The 17,037-nt window shown below is 52.0% G+C and overlaps 2 protein-coding genes across 2 annotated transcripts; one reads left to right on the top strand and one right to left on the bottom strand.

The window, feature by feature from the left end:
• The first annotated feature begins 275 nt into the window (after positions 1 to 275).
• On the top strand, positions 276 to 10,384 carry LOC128271301 (protein spaetzle 3). Its single transcript, XM_053008762.1, has 6 exons — positions 276 to 1,132; positions 5,849 to 5,982; positions 8,122 to 8,246; positions 9,272 to 9,661; positions 9,723 to 9,848; positions 9,917 to 10,384. Exons 1-6 carry the CDS (start codon positions 430 to 432, stop codon positions 10,071 to 10,073), a joined length of 1,635 nt encoding a protein of 544 aa, XP_052864722.1. The 5' UTR covers positions 276 to 429; the 3' UTR covers positions 10,074 to 10,384.
• A 2,624-nt stretch (positions 10,385 to 13,008) lies between these two features.
• Positions 13,009 to 16,135, bottom strand: LOC128271934 (sodium-coupled monocarboxylate transporter 1-like). The gene is made up of 5 exons (XM_053009622.1): positions 16,042 to 16,135; positions 15,071 to 15,603; positions 14,909 to 14,999; positions 14,433 to 14,842; positions 13,009 to 14,362 (listed from the first exon to the last, which is right to left on the bottom strand). The coding sequence occupies exons 2-5, from the start codon at positions 15,544 to 15,546 to the stop codon at positions 13,306 to 13,308; spliced, it is 2,034 nt and encodes a 677-aa protein (XP_052865582.1). The 5' UTR covers positions 15,547 to 15,603; positions 16,042 to 16,135; the 3' UTR covers positions 13,009 to 13,305.
• Between the last annotated feature and the right edge of the window lie 902 nt (positions 16,136 to 17,037).

Below are 17,037 nucleotides of genomic sequence, written 5' to 3'. Positions count from 1 at the left end.
TTCCACATATCGATTGGCAATCTCTAGCCCCCCGGGCACTCACCAACCGCTACAAGGAATGGGCAAAAAACCTGGCGCATCGCATCGTGAAAGTTTGGTTAATCCTATTCTGATTAGCCAATTAGAGTGGCCGGTCAATCATGATAATTTGTCCTTTTTTTCCGCCCCCCTTTTTCACAGACCTTGTGGGAAACTGAGCGTGAGCTGGAGCCGATCTTGAGTTTGACGATGGCTAGTTGTTACAATTGTGGTGATGTGCCTTGTGATGTGTGGAGAGTAAAATGGCAATGCCTGTAGTTCTGCATCAGCGCCCAGTGAAAGTGCTAGATACATTGACGGGAAGGTTCTGAAACTTCCAAGTCCGACGAGCCCGACACAGCGAAGTCGAAGGAAGTGAGACAAGTGACCTCATCAGATCACCGGACCAGAATGGCACTAGTGAACTATACGCTGCCCTTCGGCAGCATCCAATCCCCGGTCTGGGGGACCGGAAGTCCACTACAGAACGAGCACGCGTCGGCCGTGAATAATCTGCTGTACGGACCGGCCGGCCATCAGAGCGACGATCAGAACTTTTACAAGAACGACCCGTACGCGCCACCTCAGCGCCACGGCAAGCAATCCCCTCCTCCACAGCAGCAGCAGCAGCAGCACTCTGTCCACTATCGACAGGCACCCAGGAACAACTACTTGCCTCCTCCGTCGTACGTCCCACCGAACGGCAACAGTTATCCGCAGACGGCGCCGGTCGTCCAGCCGTCGCCGAGCCAGTCGCCGCCACCGCGGACTTACGGCGAAGGCAGCTACGGCCAACCACCTCAGCCACCGAGCGCCCCGCAGCCGGCGCAGCCCGCCTACTACGAGTACTCGTCGGGCAGCTACACCTCACAGCCCGGCCGAGCCTTTGCTGACCAGAACGCCAATCCGGCGGCTCCGGCGCCCCCGGCGCCCAACTATCGCAGCAATACTCCCGGGGCGGGCTCCCGATATCCGCAGCGTCCAGCACCACCTGCCTTCGCCAACGTGAGCCCGGTCACCGAGATGCCGGTCCAGGTGTTAGTCTACGACGACCACGACGAGGATGAGTACTACGACGAACCGGTAGACGCACCGCCGCCCGGTGGGATCTCAGGTAAGTCGAGATCCGTGAGGAGACTCCACTTCTAGCCCCATAACATGGCGCCCAGACGCAGTCAGGTCTTGCAGTCAGGGTCGGTGCAGCTCTCTAGCGTCGAGTAGTGCGTCGTCTAGCCTGGTGCGCGACATAGTAACCTCTGCCGATCGGCCACGTTAAGTGTGCGCTTCGCGCCGGTTTCGCAAGAATCGAAGTAGCTTACGACACGGTTCCCGTGTACCGTGTTTGGCATTGGATAATTTGTTGTTTGTACCCGGCGACCGAAAGCTCGTGACAATGGCTCCCTTTCCTTGCACTGCGCTAATGGCCTGCGAGTGTGTGTGCCCGTAGTAACTGCGCAAACAGAGCGCAATGGCCATTACACGGACGCAGTGGGCATCCGGCGCACGGACGACGACGAAAATCGGTAAACTTTGCATGCCCTTCGTGGGCTCTCCAGCGCGGCCGGGGCTGCCGGTTAATTGCCTTTTAAGAGATCGTGCAGAGTGCGTACGTCACTCACGGTTCCCACGACAACGCATCAACGCGGTGTGGACTGTTTGCCTTAATTGATTTATTGGTACCTTTGAGGCCAGGGCCTGGCTGTAGCGGGCTTGCTGGGATTGGGAAGCGTAGCCTTGCACCCCGCCGCCGCATTGAGCATGCAAATAGACGAACGAGATCTCCCAAGAGGCTCCCAAGAAAGGTCGCCAGTGCCAGTAGAACGTAAGGTTACGCCGAAGCCCCTCTCACTGGAGCGGTGAAGACACCAGGTCTTGGACCAAATCTAAGACCCCGATTCGTTCGTCCGATTGTTCTCGGCTGGGAATCTCGGTGCACTGGCTAGTGGGCCGGGCCATAAAATCGAGCCCAGGCGTTGCATTTTAGGTGAAGATGATGGATCGCGCTCGGATCCGTGGAGACCACGCTGAGAAATGGCCCCAAAATGAGTCCACCACCAATGGCGGCTTTCGGGCGACGGTTACGTCAGGGTTTCAAATTTATGACCATCGCGTCAACCGTCCGGCAAACGGTTCTACACAGACTGTGCGTCACTGTGTCATAAATTCGTAACGCGCCTGTTCTCATCCTGTTTGCTCCGAGTGTTCCGATGACGTCAGTCAGTCAGCCGGCTGGCGGAGGGTTACAGCATCGACCGGAGCTTCCGGCCGGATGTGGCTTCCGAGCCGGGTCGCCATGTGCGGCCGCTCATCGCGTCGATGATCGGATGCGCGCGTTCGGGGGGTGATGCGCACTGCCTACGTTTGACGCCTACAAGCGCCTACCCCATATTACACGGGCAGTCGATGTAACGGCTTGATACGCCGGCAGGCGTTGCTTTGAATGGAAGGCAGTGGAGGGCAATAATTATAACACTAAGTGGGTCATCCCCAACGTGACTCGAACCTACCCCAAAGTCGAGCCGAGACTTCGAGACAGAACTCAGCTCTTGATGGGCAATTTCACCTCAACGCCGCCAGTAATGTATCAAGGCGTAAAACACGTGCTTTGCACCGAGAGAACGCAAACGTAACACCCATCGAGGTGCATCTCCCACAGCGGCTGGCCAGTGGCCTCCAATCCCGCGTGTGGAGTGTTTTGTGGAGAGTAATTTAACGGATAGTGGCGGCCGAGGTATGCGCTACTGATTAGAGTTGCGTAGCTTGCCTCCCTGCCTGTTGCCTGCCTACCGTCCGATTCGAAAGGGAATCGATGCGAGAGAGCGAGAACAGGAAGCAAACAATAACTGTGGTGTATCGATAGAAGTCCGTGTCGGTGTCGGGACGTTGCTATCGATATTCAGAGAAAATTGCGATGAGTTGGTAAGCAAGTGGAGGTAACGTTTGCTCAGAGTTCGTCTGAATGACGAGCGTTACTTCATTGCTATTTGCTTTACGATACTTTGAGACGCTCGATACTCGAAATACGGGCTGGATCGGTGCTTTCACTATCGGTGGAACCACCGCTACGAAGCGCTAATCATTTGCCTAAATCAACCCCTGACGAATTCGGTACCCCACGGTTCGGTGGCATGCTCTGCGGCCGTCTTCCGAACACCAGTTTGGAGCGAGTGGCGCCAATCGGTTTTCGGGTCGCACACACACTTGGTCGGTCGGCGAAATTGGTCCACGGGCGGCCCAAAGCACCCTGACCGAAGGACCGAGTGCGGGCCCGAAGGTGCGAGATGGCCTCCGTTTACCGGACCAATCACAACAATTAGCGTCCGAGTGCAAGCTAATGCACTAGATTTCTGGGGCCCCATGGGCCCAGGGGCCGGGGCCAGGGCCGTGGGTCAGGGTGCGCGAAAAGCGCTGAACGCCTATTTGTCACCCAATTGACACCTGTCCGCCGAAAACCGAGAAGTTGCTTTGGAGACGAAATGTTGTGAAAATATGCAAAAGTCCCCAAATTTATGTGGAAGATTTTTTACTCTATCATCAGAATATGAAATTTTTTAGCTAACTGTGTGTAATGCTGTGGGTAACTCTCACATATGCTCAAAAAATTTAAAAGGAAATATACTTTATGGGCGAAATAGAGCGCGGCCAAACAGAATAGAAGGCGATTGAGACATCGTGGCCGTGATGGCCTTGTTTCTTGTAATTGCTGAGGACAATCTCCTGCTGGGACTGAATTTGAATTTGGTCAACGTATTTTATTAGCCATAAATACGGCTCAGCCCGCCTCTTAGCCAATACATAATCTATGATTCAGTTTGTCTTAATTAAACATTCAATGGTTCTGATTTTATGATTGGAAATTTAATGATTTTATAATTGGAATATTGCCTCAAAAAATCCATAGAGATTGATTTCTTTCTTGTGATTTCGTTTTGCAGATTGATTGGTCTGCGATTTAGGGTGCCCCAAATGGACACGGTTATGAAACGGTTTTGCTGGCTTAAGCATCTCGCTTCATTGCCACGAACGTATTGACCACCGGTTAAGTTTGAGCAGTTGCTATAAAGCTCATATAAAGCCATAAAACACATGGCTAAACGATGCCAAGCGCAACTCTTGTTGCTAATGTTCGGAGATAATGTTGCAAATGGGTGAGATAAAAAAAACGGTTTATTGAGGTTATTAAACTTGAGGCGCTCCAACCCGCGTCGGACTGTGTCTTTGACCGTTTCCGGTCCGGGTTTCTGTTCTCCTTTTCTGCGAAACACTTTTATTGGCGCCCATCGATCTTGGGGACAGTGGACGGAAAGCGAGAGAAAGAGAGAGAGAGAGCAAAACTTCCCGCACAACATTGCCGCACGATGGCAGACAATCAAGGACGACTGCTTCCGCCGGTAACGGAAGGTGACGAAGATAACGGTCAGCCGTCTGACGGTTGCTTCCACTCAAGAACAATTCGAATGGAGCCTCGAATGCTCCCATTGGATCAGAGTTTGATACATAGCTGAGCTGATATCTTACAAGACAGTTTTGCAACATCGACCGTCACAGGAATGTGGCATTCGGCCGGTGTTCGCCAGGCCGCCAAACATTAACAGGAAGAGAAGGGCACACGGGTAGCAGTCGGAGTTGAATCATAGGCCCCCGCACTGGGAGGAGACGGTTGCGTAGGCGATCGCGATCGCGGGTCCACCGGGGCTAACCTTGACTTTCGCCGCCGGCAACTGCACAGGCAACGGTCATGCAACTCTGCGCCGCAGGGCTGAACTCTCGCAAGGGGTTTGGCTGACTGGCTGGGATTGGCATGTTCTTTATTAGCCTGGCGTCGTGTCGCATCGAAATTCGGCAATGTTGTGCCATTTTTGTGCCGCGACGTTGTGTCTGTGTTTTTTGTTGCATTTGCCGACTCGGTTTCTTGGAGTTTTGTAGCCGGAGGATGGTTGCCTGATTTGTGATCGGCTTCTTCTGTTTGCTGATCGTTTGATTTGTTTCGCTTCGCAGCAACGCGCAATATGCGATCGCGATCGACCGGGGTTAGGCAAAGCATTTCCGGATGGCTGACCTTTTCCTAGCGCTCGTATGAGTAACGGACGGTGAGTGAGATGGAAAAAGCCGGCCCCCTATTAAGCTCCCTCATAAGGTGTCGGTAGTTCGAAGTCGGTTCCACGAATCAGTGAGTGTGAAACCGATATTTGAAGAACGCCCGACGATTGGGATCAACAATTCCTTCGAGAATGTAATTCCCCCCAGCGGGATCCCCAGTGCCCGTGCTGCACTCGAACTGACAACCTGCATCCATTTCAGCTGATTAATTAACGGTGCGTCGCGTCGTCCATTGTGCAATTGGTGAGAGCGTCTCCTTCCTGGAAGGGCACAATAAAAAACATCCGCAGCGAGCAAGATGCCGTGCGAAGCAGAGATTAGCGGGGGATCTGCTCGGCGTGGGTTTTATGCAACTCGAACATTAAAGCTCGTGTGATCGTCGTAAGCACGTCTGGCGTGTGGTCGGTGTCGCGTGCGCGTGTGTGATCGCACCCGCTGCTGGATGTGCACCGGGCCTAGCATGCAACTTATGCACTCGGCCTAAACATTCACTTTGTTTCGGCGCTGTATTTGTCTATGTTGTTGCAATGACGGTCGGCTTCTTTGTGCTTCTTGGAGTTTTGTTGGAAAGCTAAGGCTTCCTCAATCCCTCTTTGTGCACCGTTTTTTTTCTGATCGTTTTCCCCAAAAGCACGTAGCCGCTTTGCCGCTTTGTAGCGAATTAAACTTCCACGTTTGTTTCGGGCCCACTATTGTTTCAAATGTCTTCTTTTGGATCTTTTCTTTGCAGATAATCGAAAAAACTCGCGCACGCCAACAGTCACACCGATCCAGGGTCCCATATTTCTCAAGAATGGGACAGTTCCTGTCGTGCCATTATTCGCGTACCCGCAAATCACTAATGGAACGTTCGTCCAAATACCGGTAAGTTGCGTAACAATCGCGAGAGAAATGTTACAATCTTACGATCAATGCGTTAATTTTTGGGGTTTTGCTACGCAGCTGAATTTAAATAAGATCCTTTTAAGTCACTTACAGAAACGGGGCAATTGTCAAATGTTGAGAAGCCGCCGTTTGTTTTATTAAAAAATTAAATGCAAATCGTTTAATTGACGAACGATTTTTGTACTATTTTCTTTGATAAGCTTTTACTATTAGAAAAGATAAACTGTTGCCATCTGGTTTAAGGTTGTTTGCTTCTAATTTAGTTTGATTTTTGTTCATTTAAAGTTACTTAACAATCCAGATTCTCTACGATGCTTCGACCGAATTCTTTTTGATCGTCGCAGGCTTATTGGTTTGTCATTGCAAGTTGGGTTTGATCGAACCTTCTACTACGGCTAACGACAACAAACAACTCCTTCGCCTCAAGGGCACGGGCGTAATACAATATTGTCAATCCACGGGGGACAGGCATAAAATCGGTCGCCTCTCCAATTAAAGCTCCCGGTGCCACGCAAAGTATCAATTCTAACCGTCCCAACCGTCAATGTGATCGTAATCGCGTATCTTCGCCGCGTCCGTCAAACGCCGTACGCCTCAGTCACTCGCTCCTGCGATAGATTAAAAGATTGCCATTTTTCATGCAAATCAAGCCCCTCGAGCCGCGCGCGACCACTTGGAGATCTGTTTCCTCGATTCTCGATTGGTCACACGGTGAAGGACCGCCCGATGGTGGTAAGAATCTACGCGCTCTACCGCTCTGCTTGAGTCGCGCCGCTGGAGAAGATCAATCAAATTCGTTCCCGCAGCAACGTGGCCCGGGCCACGGCTTCAGTGAGCCGGTTTCGTATCGGGTCGCCCACTTGACAAATTCTTGAAACATGAACACGAGCCACGAGTGTCGGGCCAGGGAGTTTGGCCGCTCACATTGTCTTAAGCTTACCGGGGACCTTAAAAGGGGCTCGTTCGTCTTCGGCAGCCGGGTTCGTCGCCTGGTTGAATGGTCGCCGATGGAGTCTCCGACCGCCGTTCGGGGGTTAGTTCAATCATCACATTTTGAAACCGGCTCCTCGACACACACACACACAGAAGTGGAGACTGTTTCTACGTTCAATTTCGCACGGTTGCCGTTGTGGTGCTGCTGGAAATTGATTCGTTTTGAGTTTTGATATTTGACCGCTTCTGGTCCGCGGAATCACAATAAACAGACCCACCCCCGGGGGAGTTGCTGGTTGAGGCCACAATCAAGTGGCAATAAAGTTATGGCGGAATGGTGAAAGGGATTGGACCGGCGTGTTAGAGCCCCCCCCGTAGAAGTTCTTAGGTCAACAGGTCCACCGGTTGTTGGGAACCAATTCTTGGCCGCCCGACGGTGGCGTTCCGTCCGTGATCGCTCCTGTTCGCTCCATTGCGCCCATTGCGGTGGCTAACTGGAGACAATAATTAATTAATGCTAAACCAAAGCACCTCCACAGCAAAGACACACACAAAGATAAGGTCGTGACGTAGGTAATGCGCCGGCGTAATGAGTCCCATTTCACGCTAAACGCATTCGTGATCGACTCGATCTCCCAACTGTGCGCGACCGCGCGCACCAGAATCGCCCAGGCGAGGCGTTGAATCGCGTCATAAGAGAGCAAATAAATCAGTTCGCGGGGTACGACTGGTTCACGGCACCGTCGGCGAATTCTAAATTGGCGTCCCCAGTCCCGGTCGGTTGGTTGCGCCCTGCTTGACATGACCGGACAGCTGGACACATCTTGGCCGGCCGGGCCAAGATCGCCCAGTCGCGTTACGACTTCCTCCGTCCGGGCACCACTGATGGGTTATTTATACTTCCACCGGCACCGCGTGTATCGTGACGGTTGATGGCGAACGTGAGCTGGGTTCCGCAGGCGCCCGCAGGTTGAATTCGATGAATCACAAACCGAAATTGTAAGTTCAGTCAGGCGCGGCTGGCTGCACGTTCACCAATTCCGTCGTCCGGTAGCTTCGGGCGAGGTCCAAGGGGAGGACTAGAGATCAAGGGCCTGGGGCTGGAGGGCACCGGGATCTTGGTTGGTGGTGCCGGTAAATCGATTTGCAATGTCTTATGTTCTGTTTCGTTTTCTTCACCGGCAGATATGGTGGACAGCTTTATCCGTAGCGCTCGGGCTCAGCATTCACGGAGATGTCATCCGAGGTGTTCCCTGCATAAAGAAGTACCACCAACTGTTCTGCCCGGCGGCGGGCAATACCTATCCTAGGTGAGTAGGGGGGAAGGGGGGGTCATAAATAAGGGTCGCAGAGTGCAGTGCGCTGCATCGCTCATGCTCAGACTCGAGTGGTGTGCAGAATTAATAGGATGTTTTGTACGCGAAGAGTACACACGTCTCAATAATATCAGGGGTCCTTGCAAATCGTATTCCAATTGGAAAAAATAAAGAATGTACCAAGAGTGGTCGTTTCTGGATTGAATCTATTTGAGTACCAAATTTTGAGGCTGATAAGTGAAATTAGAGAGGTGAAATGACACGGCTAATGGACAGGGATAATTATGTTCGTATTTACACGGTTTCCGGACGGATTACAAGGAGTTGAGACACATTCGGTCAGCAGCGCCATCAGAATGCAGGGTTCATCCAATTAGTTTAGTCTAACCTTCTTTCAAACCTAGTTCTTAGTTTAACCTTCTTTCAGGCTACCTACCAACTTGCGTAACTTCGTAGTAGGTCATAGGTCACTAGCGGTGCTTAATAGAATCTGTATTTAAATTCCTCACATTCCTATGATGCAAAGCTCCGCAATTTTTTTTACTTAACATTTTAATTCTCATTTTGGGCCAATTCAAATGACAAGCACATTATTCACCATTCCGTGACCTTGACAGTGCTTTTCTATCGTAGCTCAGCGACGGCACGAAAATCTGGTCCACCGAACGGACCGACCGGACAGGTCCGAGAAATTGAGATGAGAAGGGAAAAGAAAAGAGATTGAAGACGAACAAATGACATTTAGAAATGAGGTCACACCGCAGACCGAGTGTCTCTCTGTGTCTCTCTTTCTCGCTCTAGCTCACATTCGAGCCCGCGTTGATTAGAATGGCAAGGTCATCGTGCCATCGTGGCTGGCTGGGTACGCATCTTCCCCCGGTGACCGCCATTGGAATGTTCGTGACATTCGCGATCGTGGAAAAAATACGTGGGAAAACGAGACAGCGAGAGAGAGACGTTTGAGCGACTGTCATCGCGGGCTTTGACTAATAGCGTCGCGTTGTTTTGTTGATCCCCAGTGACAAGATCGATCTGTTCATCGACGAGAACAAAGCGTTGATGAAGCGAATGTACGGCGACTTTGAGATGGAATCTCAGTTTCCGTCCTCCCCGGCCGGCCGGAAACGGAAGCGGAGTGCCGCTCGGGGCGGCGGCGGCGGGCCGGAGGTCGACGACGACGACTTTACGCTGCTGCCCGAGCTGATGGACCTGTACGGCGACCCGGGGGGTCCGGTGCGCCTCGGCGGTGATTCGTACTTCCGGAAGTTGGCCCGCAGCAAACGCCAGAGCCAGACGTCGGGCTCGAGCCGGGGGAGCGGAGAACGGGGGAGTGGTGGTACGGGGAGTGCGCGGCAGTCGGCCACCCCGGCCAACGGGAACGGAGGCAGCGGAGAGTCCAACACCGGCAGGTAAGCTCTGCGGGAAGGTTTCCCTATTCGAATGCGGGCTTTAACGTCCCACTTCCGACAGGGTCGATGCGTGCGAATCGAAGATCGAAATCGTGACGCCATACTGGGCAACCAACTCAGCCGGGAAGGTGCGCGCCGTCGTCAACACGCAGCATTTCGAGCAGGCGATCCACCAGGAAGTGTGTTCGTAAGTGTCTCGCCCGGAATCGTGGAGTCCAAGATCCGGCCCTATTAACCTATGCCCTCTTTTGGCAGGAAAACCCTGACGAGCCGCTGCTCCGGGGACTGTGGCTGTGAGCAGAAGTACAAATGGCACCGCCTGCTGGCGTACGACCCGGACAACGACTGCAAGGGCATTTTTATGGACTGGTTTCTGTTCCCGTCGTGCTGTGTTTGCCGCTGCAATCCCTAGGACCGTCGAGGGAAGGAAAATGGCGCGATGCCGTGGTGTGAAGAGATTTTCTTAGACTAAGAACTATTGTAGTCCACCTTTTAAGCTTGTACCATCATCATCTTCTACCAACCCGCCACAGTGTAGTGTGCAGTGTGTTGGGCTTTGCTTTTTCTTGCAGGCACTTTTTAGTTCTATGGCCCGCCTCAAGCCTTCGAGTGTACATTGTTAGCCCTTTCTTAGTTGTACCTTTTCGTCAATATTCTGTCTGACCGGCCTGTCGCAGCGCAGAGGCGTTTCGCTTTCTACAATGTAGCATCCATTTTATACACTGCTCCCGACATCGTATCAATAAACGGAACGAGTAAACTATTTACTTCCATTAACGATTTGCGGACTGTTTTCTTCTTTTTCTCTGTTTTAGTATCAAAACGTTTGTTTCGATTTCTCTCCAACGGCCGACGGCAACTAATTTGTTGGTTGGATTCAAATTTCAAATGGGCGAATGGGCTACGCACTGTTGATTTGGGCGGCAGCGCCATCTACATGTGAAACGTTTCAAACAACGCTGAAGATGAAACGAATAGTTAGTGGCAAAGGAAATAATTGCAAATGCAAGATGGTTTTAAACGTTTTTACAATATCAGGAAAAGAGTTCTCTAAGCAGAACTATTTATCTGCATTTCGTATTTCACAAAAACGCAGAGAATCGGATGATCTTCGTAGAGAAGCATCTTTTCTTACACTCTTTCTGATATTATTTCTTTGTATTACATAGTATTGGGCACCTCATCAGTTTGCACTGGAAAGCTTCCTTCCTGATTGACTGACTTACTAGCTTGTTTCCCCTTTCTGTGGGCAGAATTTTGTTGCCTCTTGGGTTGGGTTCGTTTATTCCTGCTGCTGATGGGATCGTCACAAGCATAACTAATTTCTTTAGTTAATATTCTGGATCAAAGGTCAGCAATGATTTACTAACCACAAACGGAATCGTTAGTTTGGCTGAACAATTTAAAGATCAATTCATATATTCGCTTCCTTCATTACGATTGACCCAAGCGAAGTTGGGTCGTCTGCCAGGAGCTGGGTTTTCTTTCTTACGCCACTCAAAACTCACAATTCGATGAACTAGGATAATAATATGTTCTTATGCTCCCTTCACTGCTTATTGACTCCTCTTTGATTTTACTACTATCGCCCTGCATTGTGTCTCGCGAACGAGTATTGAACAGCATGGCGCATCTGTTTGAACCCTCTTCGCATCTTAACTCAAATAAGTCCGTTTTTTTCTTCACGATTTATATTCACCATATTCTCGGAGCCCCAAGGCACCATGGCAGTTTTCAAGTGTCACAGTTGGTATTGAAAAAAAAAACACAGCGAAAACCGTGGAATGCTTATTCAAAAGTTGTAAAATAACGGTGCCGTAACAATAAAAGTGCGATTCACATCGGCTTCCGGGGCGGGCGGGTTTTCCAGTGCCCCCGAAGCGCCAGCCCCATATGTGCCCTTGTCCCGTTCCATTAACATAGAAACATCATTTGTCAACCACGCAGTGCCACGGAGCGCCCAGTGGTGCCCGGATTCGGTTGCAAAAATATAATTCCACCAACATTGGCACGGTCCGTTTCCGTGTTTCCGGGTTTTCTTTTCCCACTTTTTGGGGAAGACTAGGAGTGTGTGTGTGTGTCTTCGGTTTCCTCAACCTTCGGGAGGCCTCTTTGCGTGCAAATCACGAGTAAGTCGGCGAGGGCACCCAGGGCGTCGACCGAGACAGCTTCACTTTCTTCCGACGTCAGGCACGTGGAGTCAGGGAAAGGAGTCCCATCGATCCTCGTCAGCCTTGCTCCGGTCTCGTGCTCTCCCTCGGTGGAGCGGTCTGGCCAGAGCTATCTCCGACGAAAATGAATGATGTTTGATGATGAGCGTGTTTGAATTCAAAATAAGTCTCGCTCCGCGCTGCCGGTGGCCCGAAAAGCGACAGCCACACGCGGCAGGTTCGGCAGGAACATCGTTACCGTTACCACGCCCGACCACTTTCTCCGGCCCAGCACGCAGTCGGTATGCTGCCTTGGTGGCCATTTCTCAAACATCAAGTTCAACATCGATTTTGGTCACGGCGGAACGGTGGACCGAGAAAAGACGCTTTTCGCTTTTCTTCGACCGATGCCGAGGCATTGTTCGGGCGTCGGTGGAATGATTAGTTATCGCGGTGGTCACACGAAAGGACTTGCAGCGCAGATAAGGCACGGCGGCATTTTGAGCGGCTCACGCGCCGTGGATGCGCCATTCATTAATCTAATCTTGAGTCGGGCATGGCAAAACATTATGAATCTAAATGTTACGAACTATTCGTTGAAGCTGTCAGCAAGTAGTGGCCATCAGCACAGCATTATGATTCATTTTCATTAATGCTCGTCGTTTTTTATTTAACGAAAAAATCCCCAAACCGGCAACCAAAACTCGGTCACACAAAAAAGCGAGAAACTTTTCGACTGCTCGTCGGGACGCGCCCAGCACCATAAGATGACAGAGCGTCCGACGGAAAAAAGGGGTTTTCCGAAAGTTTCCTTATGCTTTGTGCTTCGTGCGACGAATTTTCTCTCGTTCTCCACCGCGGCAGCGACAGTGCCACGTTTTCCGTGGAATGTGAAAACCCAGAAAAGGACGCCTGAAATGCCAAAATGACTTATGTGCCGTGAATGTACAATTGCGACGAACGTGAGCGATGCGGCGGCGAGACGAGGACCCAGGCATAACAAGACAAGCCGCTCGTCGGGAATAATAAGTAGCCTCGGCTTCCTGGCGGGAGCGCGATGCGAAAGTTGGGAAAATGGTCTCTGGTACACATTTTTTTTCTCCTCACCCGCGGTGCTTTCTGATGAACCACGACACACCCTGCGCCATGTTGGGAATACAAAAAAACGCGGAGAAGGCGGACAAATAAATGCACGGCCAGCTGGTTGTTGGTTTTATTTTGGCCAAGATGGGCACCACCGGCCTAATTATACATCATTGCGAACGGGTTCGCCTATTCTGGCCGAACCTGTAGCTTGAGCGTGAGAGTATCTTTAGTAGCGGAAGTACAAATGAAACGAAATGCAAGTGTGCGTTAATTATGCAAAATTATGCTTATTTTGGGAAATATGGGACGTTACTTCATATTTCGTCTCACCGTCATCTGGCGGAAGAACTTTGCGCACGGGGCGCACCAAATTTATGTACAAACTCCGGAACGAACGTATCCGATCGGTTACTTTTTCTCCAGATCGACGGGCTTCTGGAGGTCGCGCAGTGCCAGGTCGAGCCCGTCGTACTTGATGTGCTGCTTCAGAACCGTCAGTTCCTTCTCCAGCTTGTCCGGGGTGCGTAAGAACGGTGCCAGTAGCCGCTCGTCCGTAATGTCGCCGGCCCCGGTCAGCTCACTGACCAGGTACGCCACGGCAAAAAAGCTTAACAGGCCGGCCAACGAGTAGTGCATGAAGCTGAGCTTAAAGAGCAGCGGCACGGTATCCGGGGGCTCCACAATGCTGGTGACCACGGTCGTTAGGTTGGCCAGTAGCTCCGGGCCTTCACAACCATCGGTACGGAGCGGCAACATCGGAGCCTTCGGGTTGAGCTGTGCGCCGATCATGATCGTTCCGGTGAGACACATCGACACCACCGCGGCACTGATGATGCCCTTCGTGTTGACGCGCCGCGAAACCATACCGACCGTAAACATACCGAGCATCGTGCCGGAAGTGACACCCGACAGCGAGATGGCAATGTGCATCACCTGGCCCATCCGCTCGGCGACGAACACTAGGCCGAGCACGAGGAAACCGAGCCCCACCACCAACAGCTTCATGATGTTACTGGCCGTCTTCTCGGTCGCATTCGGCATCCGGTGGCGTATGAAGTCCTCGTAAATGGTGCCCGCCAACGTGTTCAGTACCGAGGACATCGTGGACAGGGCCGCCGAGAAGATGCCCGACACGAACAGTCCCGGCAGGCCGGGTATCTTAGAACCTATGTCCATGATGTAGTACGGCAGGATCTGGTCGATCTTGGTGATCTTGTGCGTGGTGTACGGATCGCACGTTTCGTACTTGGCGTAGATCAGCAGCCCGATAAAGCAGGAGCAGCTCTTGATGAAGATCAACCCCCCGGTGAAGATGATCAGCGAGTTTTTGGCCACCTTCAAGTCCGGGACGGCCAGAAACCGTTGCACGCATCCCTGGCTCACGGCCAGATTAGACACCCAGAGCGTGGTCAGTCCGAGGCTCACCGTCCAGAACGAGGTACGCACGAACGGGTCCGGGTCCATGCTGAAAGTGAGAGTCGGAAAACGCTTACTCTCGAGTGCTGTGTGACTCATCCCATTCTAGCTGGACTTACTTGAAGAAGATCAGTCTCTTGCCACGTTCGGCCGCTTGCCAGACTTCAGTGAATCCACCGACCGATACGGTGCCGAGAACGATCACCGCGATGCAGGCTCCGACCATCAGCACAAACTGGAGCGTATCGGTCCAAACGACTGCCCGTAGACCGCCGACGGTGGTGTAGAAGATGCAGATGACGCAAATGATCGGGGTGATGACGTGCAGATTAACTCCCGTGACTTGGCTGAAGGCGAGCGCCGGAACGTAGATCACGATCGGGATGTAGATGATGCACTGGATCGCGTACACCACGCTGGCTGCCGAGCGGACAAACTTGTCGAAGCGCATCTCCAGGTACGTGAAGGCGGACGTCACTTGCAGATCGTAGAACACCGGCAGGTAGATCATCTTCATCAGAAACGCCACCTAATGGGCAGGGATTTATATCGACATTTGTTAAGGGGTCCTCAAGGTGACGATCAGGTGACCTACGGAAACGGCCGGTATGATGAACATCCAGTACTGCGTCCCGTGAGTGTACATCTCCGATGGCACGCCCAGCATCGTGATCCCTGACACATGGCTGCGATACAAGAAAACAGGATAATGGAGTGAATGTCGTAGGGGTCCTTGAGCTCCAGCCAGCCACCCTACCTAGCGATGAGGGACGCCGATACGGGGAACTTGTTCATGGTCTTGCCCCCGAGCAGGTACTCCTTCGTGTTGTTCTGCTTGATCTTCGAGATGAACCCAAAGTACACGCCGATGATGGCCGATGAGCCCAACAGCAGCACGAAGATCGTGTAGTCGAACCAGGAAAAGAGAAGAGTGTCAGCCATTGCCGCGGTGGTGGTGGTCATCATGCTGGTGGTGGCTCCCAGCGTAGTAGATTCCTGGTTCCAGGAGGACATCACGGGGCTGGATGTGGTGGGACCGCTGGAAGCTGTCGTATCGTCCATCGTGGAGGTACTGGGCACCGTGCTCGATACCAGCAGTTTGGTGGTCTCGGTGAGGATCGTCTGGACGATCGTGAGCGGATCCAAGCTGGACGTCCTGGGCGTCGTTTCGGTGCTTGGAATGGTAACCAACTCATCGAACGAATCTTCCAGAACTAGAGTATCTTCCTCCATGCTGCTGCTGCTGATGCTTCGATACGATCCTCAAAAAGTGCTTCCGCTACCACTGGCCTGGAAGTAGAACCCAAAAAAGATGAGTCGAAAATTTGGCTGCCCGCGTTAACAGATAAAAACGGGGCGGCCCGACCGACACCACGCGTGAGGTCAGCTAGTTGAGCTTGAACTATTTCACCGCGTGCGCGTGATGGCGCTGTCGCGATCAGCAAACATACGGCGATAACACAACAGCCTTCCGTCACATCCTCCAGACGGTGCAAAACATATTTACAACCGCACGGTAGGCCCACGTCACGGTCATATATCACGGTCACGGGGATAAGTGGCCAGATTAGCGTCGCTAAATGGGTCGGCAGCTATTTTTAGGTCCCGGCCCGGAATTGACTTGGCCCAACAACTGACGATGCTCGGTGTCTTCGCCACACGCACTCCAATTGATTGCAATCTTTCAACTCTCCTGCCTGCCCCGGTGCACCGTGTTGAATCACTTACGGTCCTGTCCTCCGGGCGACGAGTATTCGGAGAGCTTCCAAGTTCCGCGGCACATTCACAGCGATGCCCTGTGCTATCCCGATGCCGGTCGGCGTGATACTGACGCCACGACGGATCGTCCACGAGGGATGATCAATGTGCAGGTGCCGCGGATAGCTTGCGTATAAATCTCTTTCATTAGGCCCTCGCGACATCAGGGCAAACGTCCCGCATTATCTCCAGACTCTGCCCGAGCACCGGGATCGGTCGGCCGAGATCTTGCGCGATCTACTTTGGGTTGGCTTTGGCCAGGTTTGCAACCAAGGGCAAGACAACGAACGCACTACGCATTTGGTTTCGCAAAAACCGAGTAGTTGACGGTCAGTGGAAGATCGCGCGAATAGAGTAGCGTGCGATCATCAATTGGACGGATGGAAGATGATCATCGTTGAATCTCCACCCAGTGGAATACCTAGGGCAGGGTCAGTATTGGACTGAGGGCAACGCAAAGCGACGGCAGCAGCAGCAGCAGCATGATAAGCACAATCGTCATCTCGAGGAGGTCCCCTTTATCGTAACTCTGTTTGCCGTTTGGAACCGTTCGTCTCGGAACTTTCCACTTAACTCACCACCGTCAGTCTCGTGGAGTCGGTGGCGTCGACGGTTATCTCGGTGGTGGAGTTCAAAGTTTAATCGAAAATTTGGAGACGGCCACCCTTAAAATATCCCGTTTTTTTGCGCTTGTCAGCGATGAGTGATGACGGTCGAAGTTTGCCAAAGTGCATTTCGAAACGGCGACAACGCTGCGACTGGTGGCCTCAGGCTGAGCTTGTTGAAAGCGACAATCAATATTTATCATTAATGTTTAACGAACGCACCGTTGTGTGCATCAATTGATTGCGCCTCTGAGCACTCGGGGTTTATGATAAATAGAAGTAATTAGTGGAAGCATTGGAAAAATTGGGCCCATTTCCAGTGTTGGCCAGCAAACTTGAACCGGGAACATGTTTGTTCGCC

Source organism: Anopheles cruzii, chromosome 3, assembly GCF_943734635.1.
Source record: "Anopheles cruzii chromosome 3, idAnoCruzAS_RS32_06, whole genome shotgun sequence".
Classification (NCBI taxonomy): domain Eukaryota; kingdom Metazoa; phylum Arthropoda; class Insecta; order Diptera; family Culicidae; genus Anopheles; species Anopheles cruzii.
This window is presented reverse-complemented; position numbering and strand designations above follow the sequence as displayed.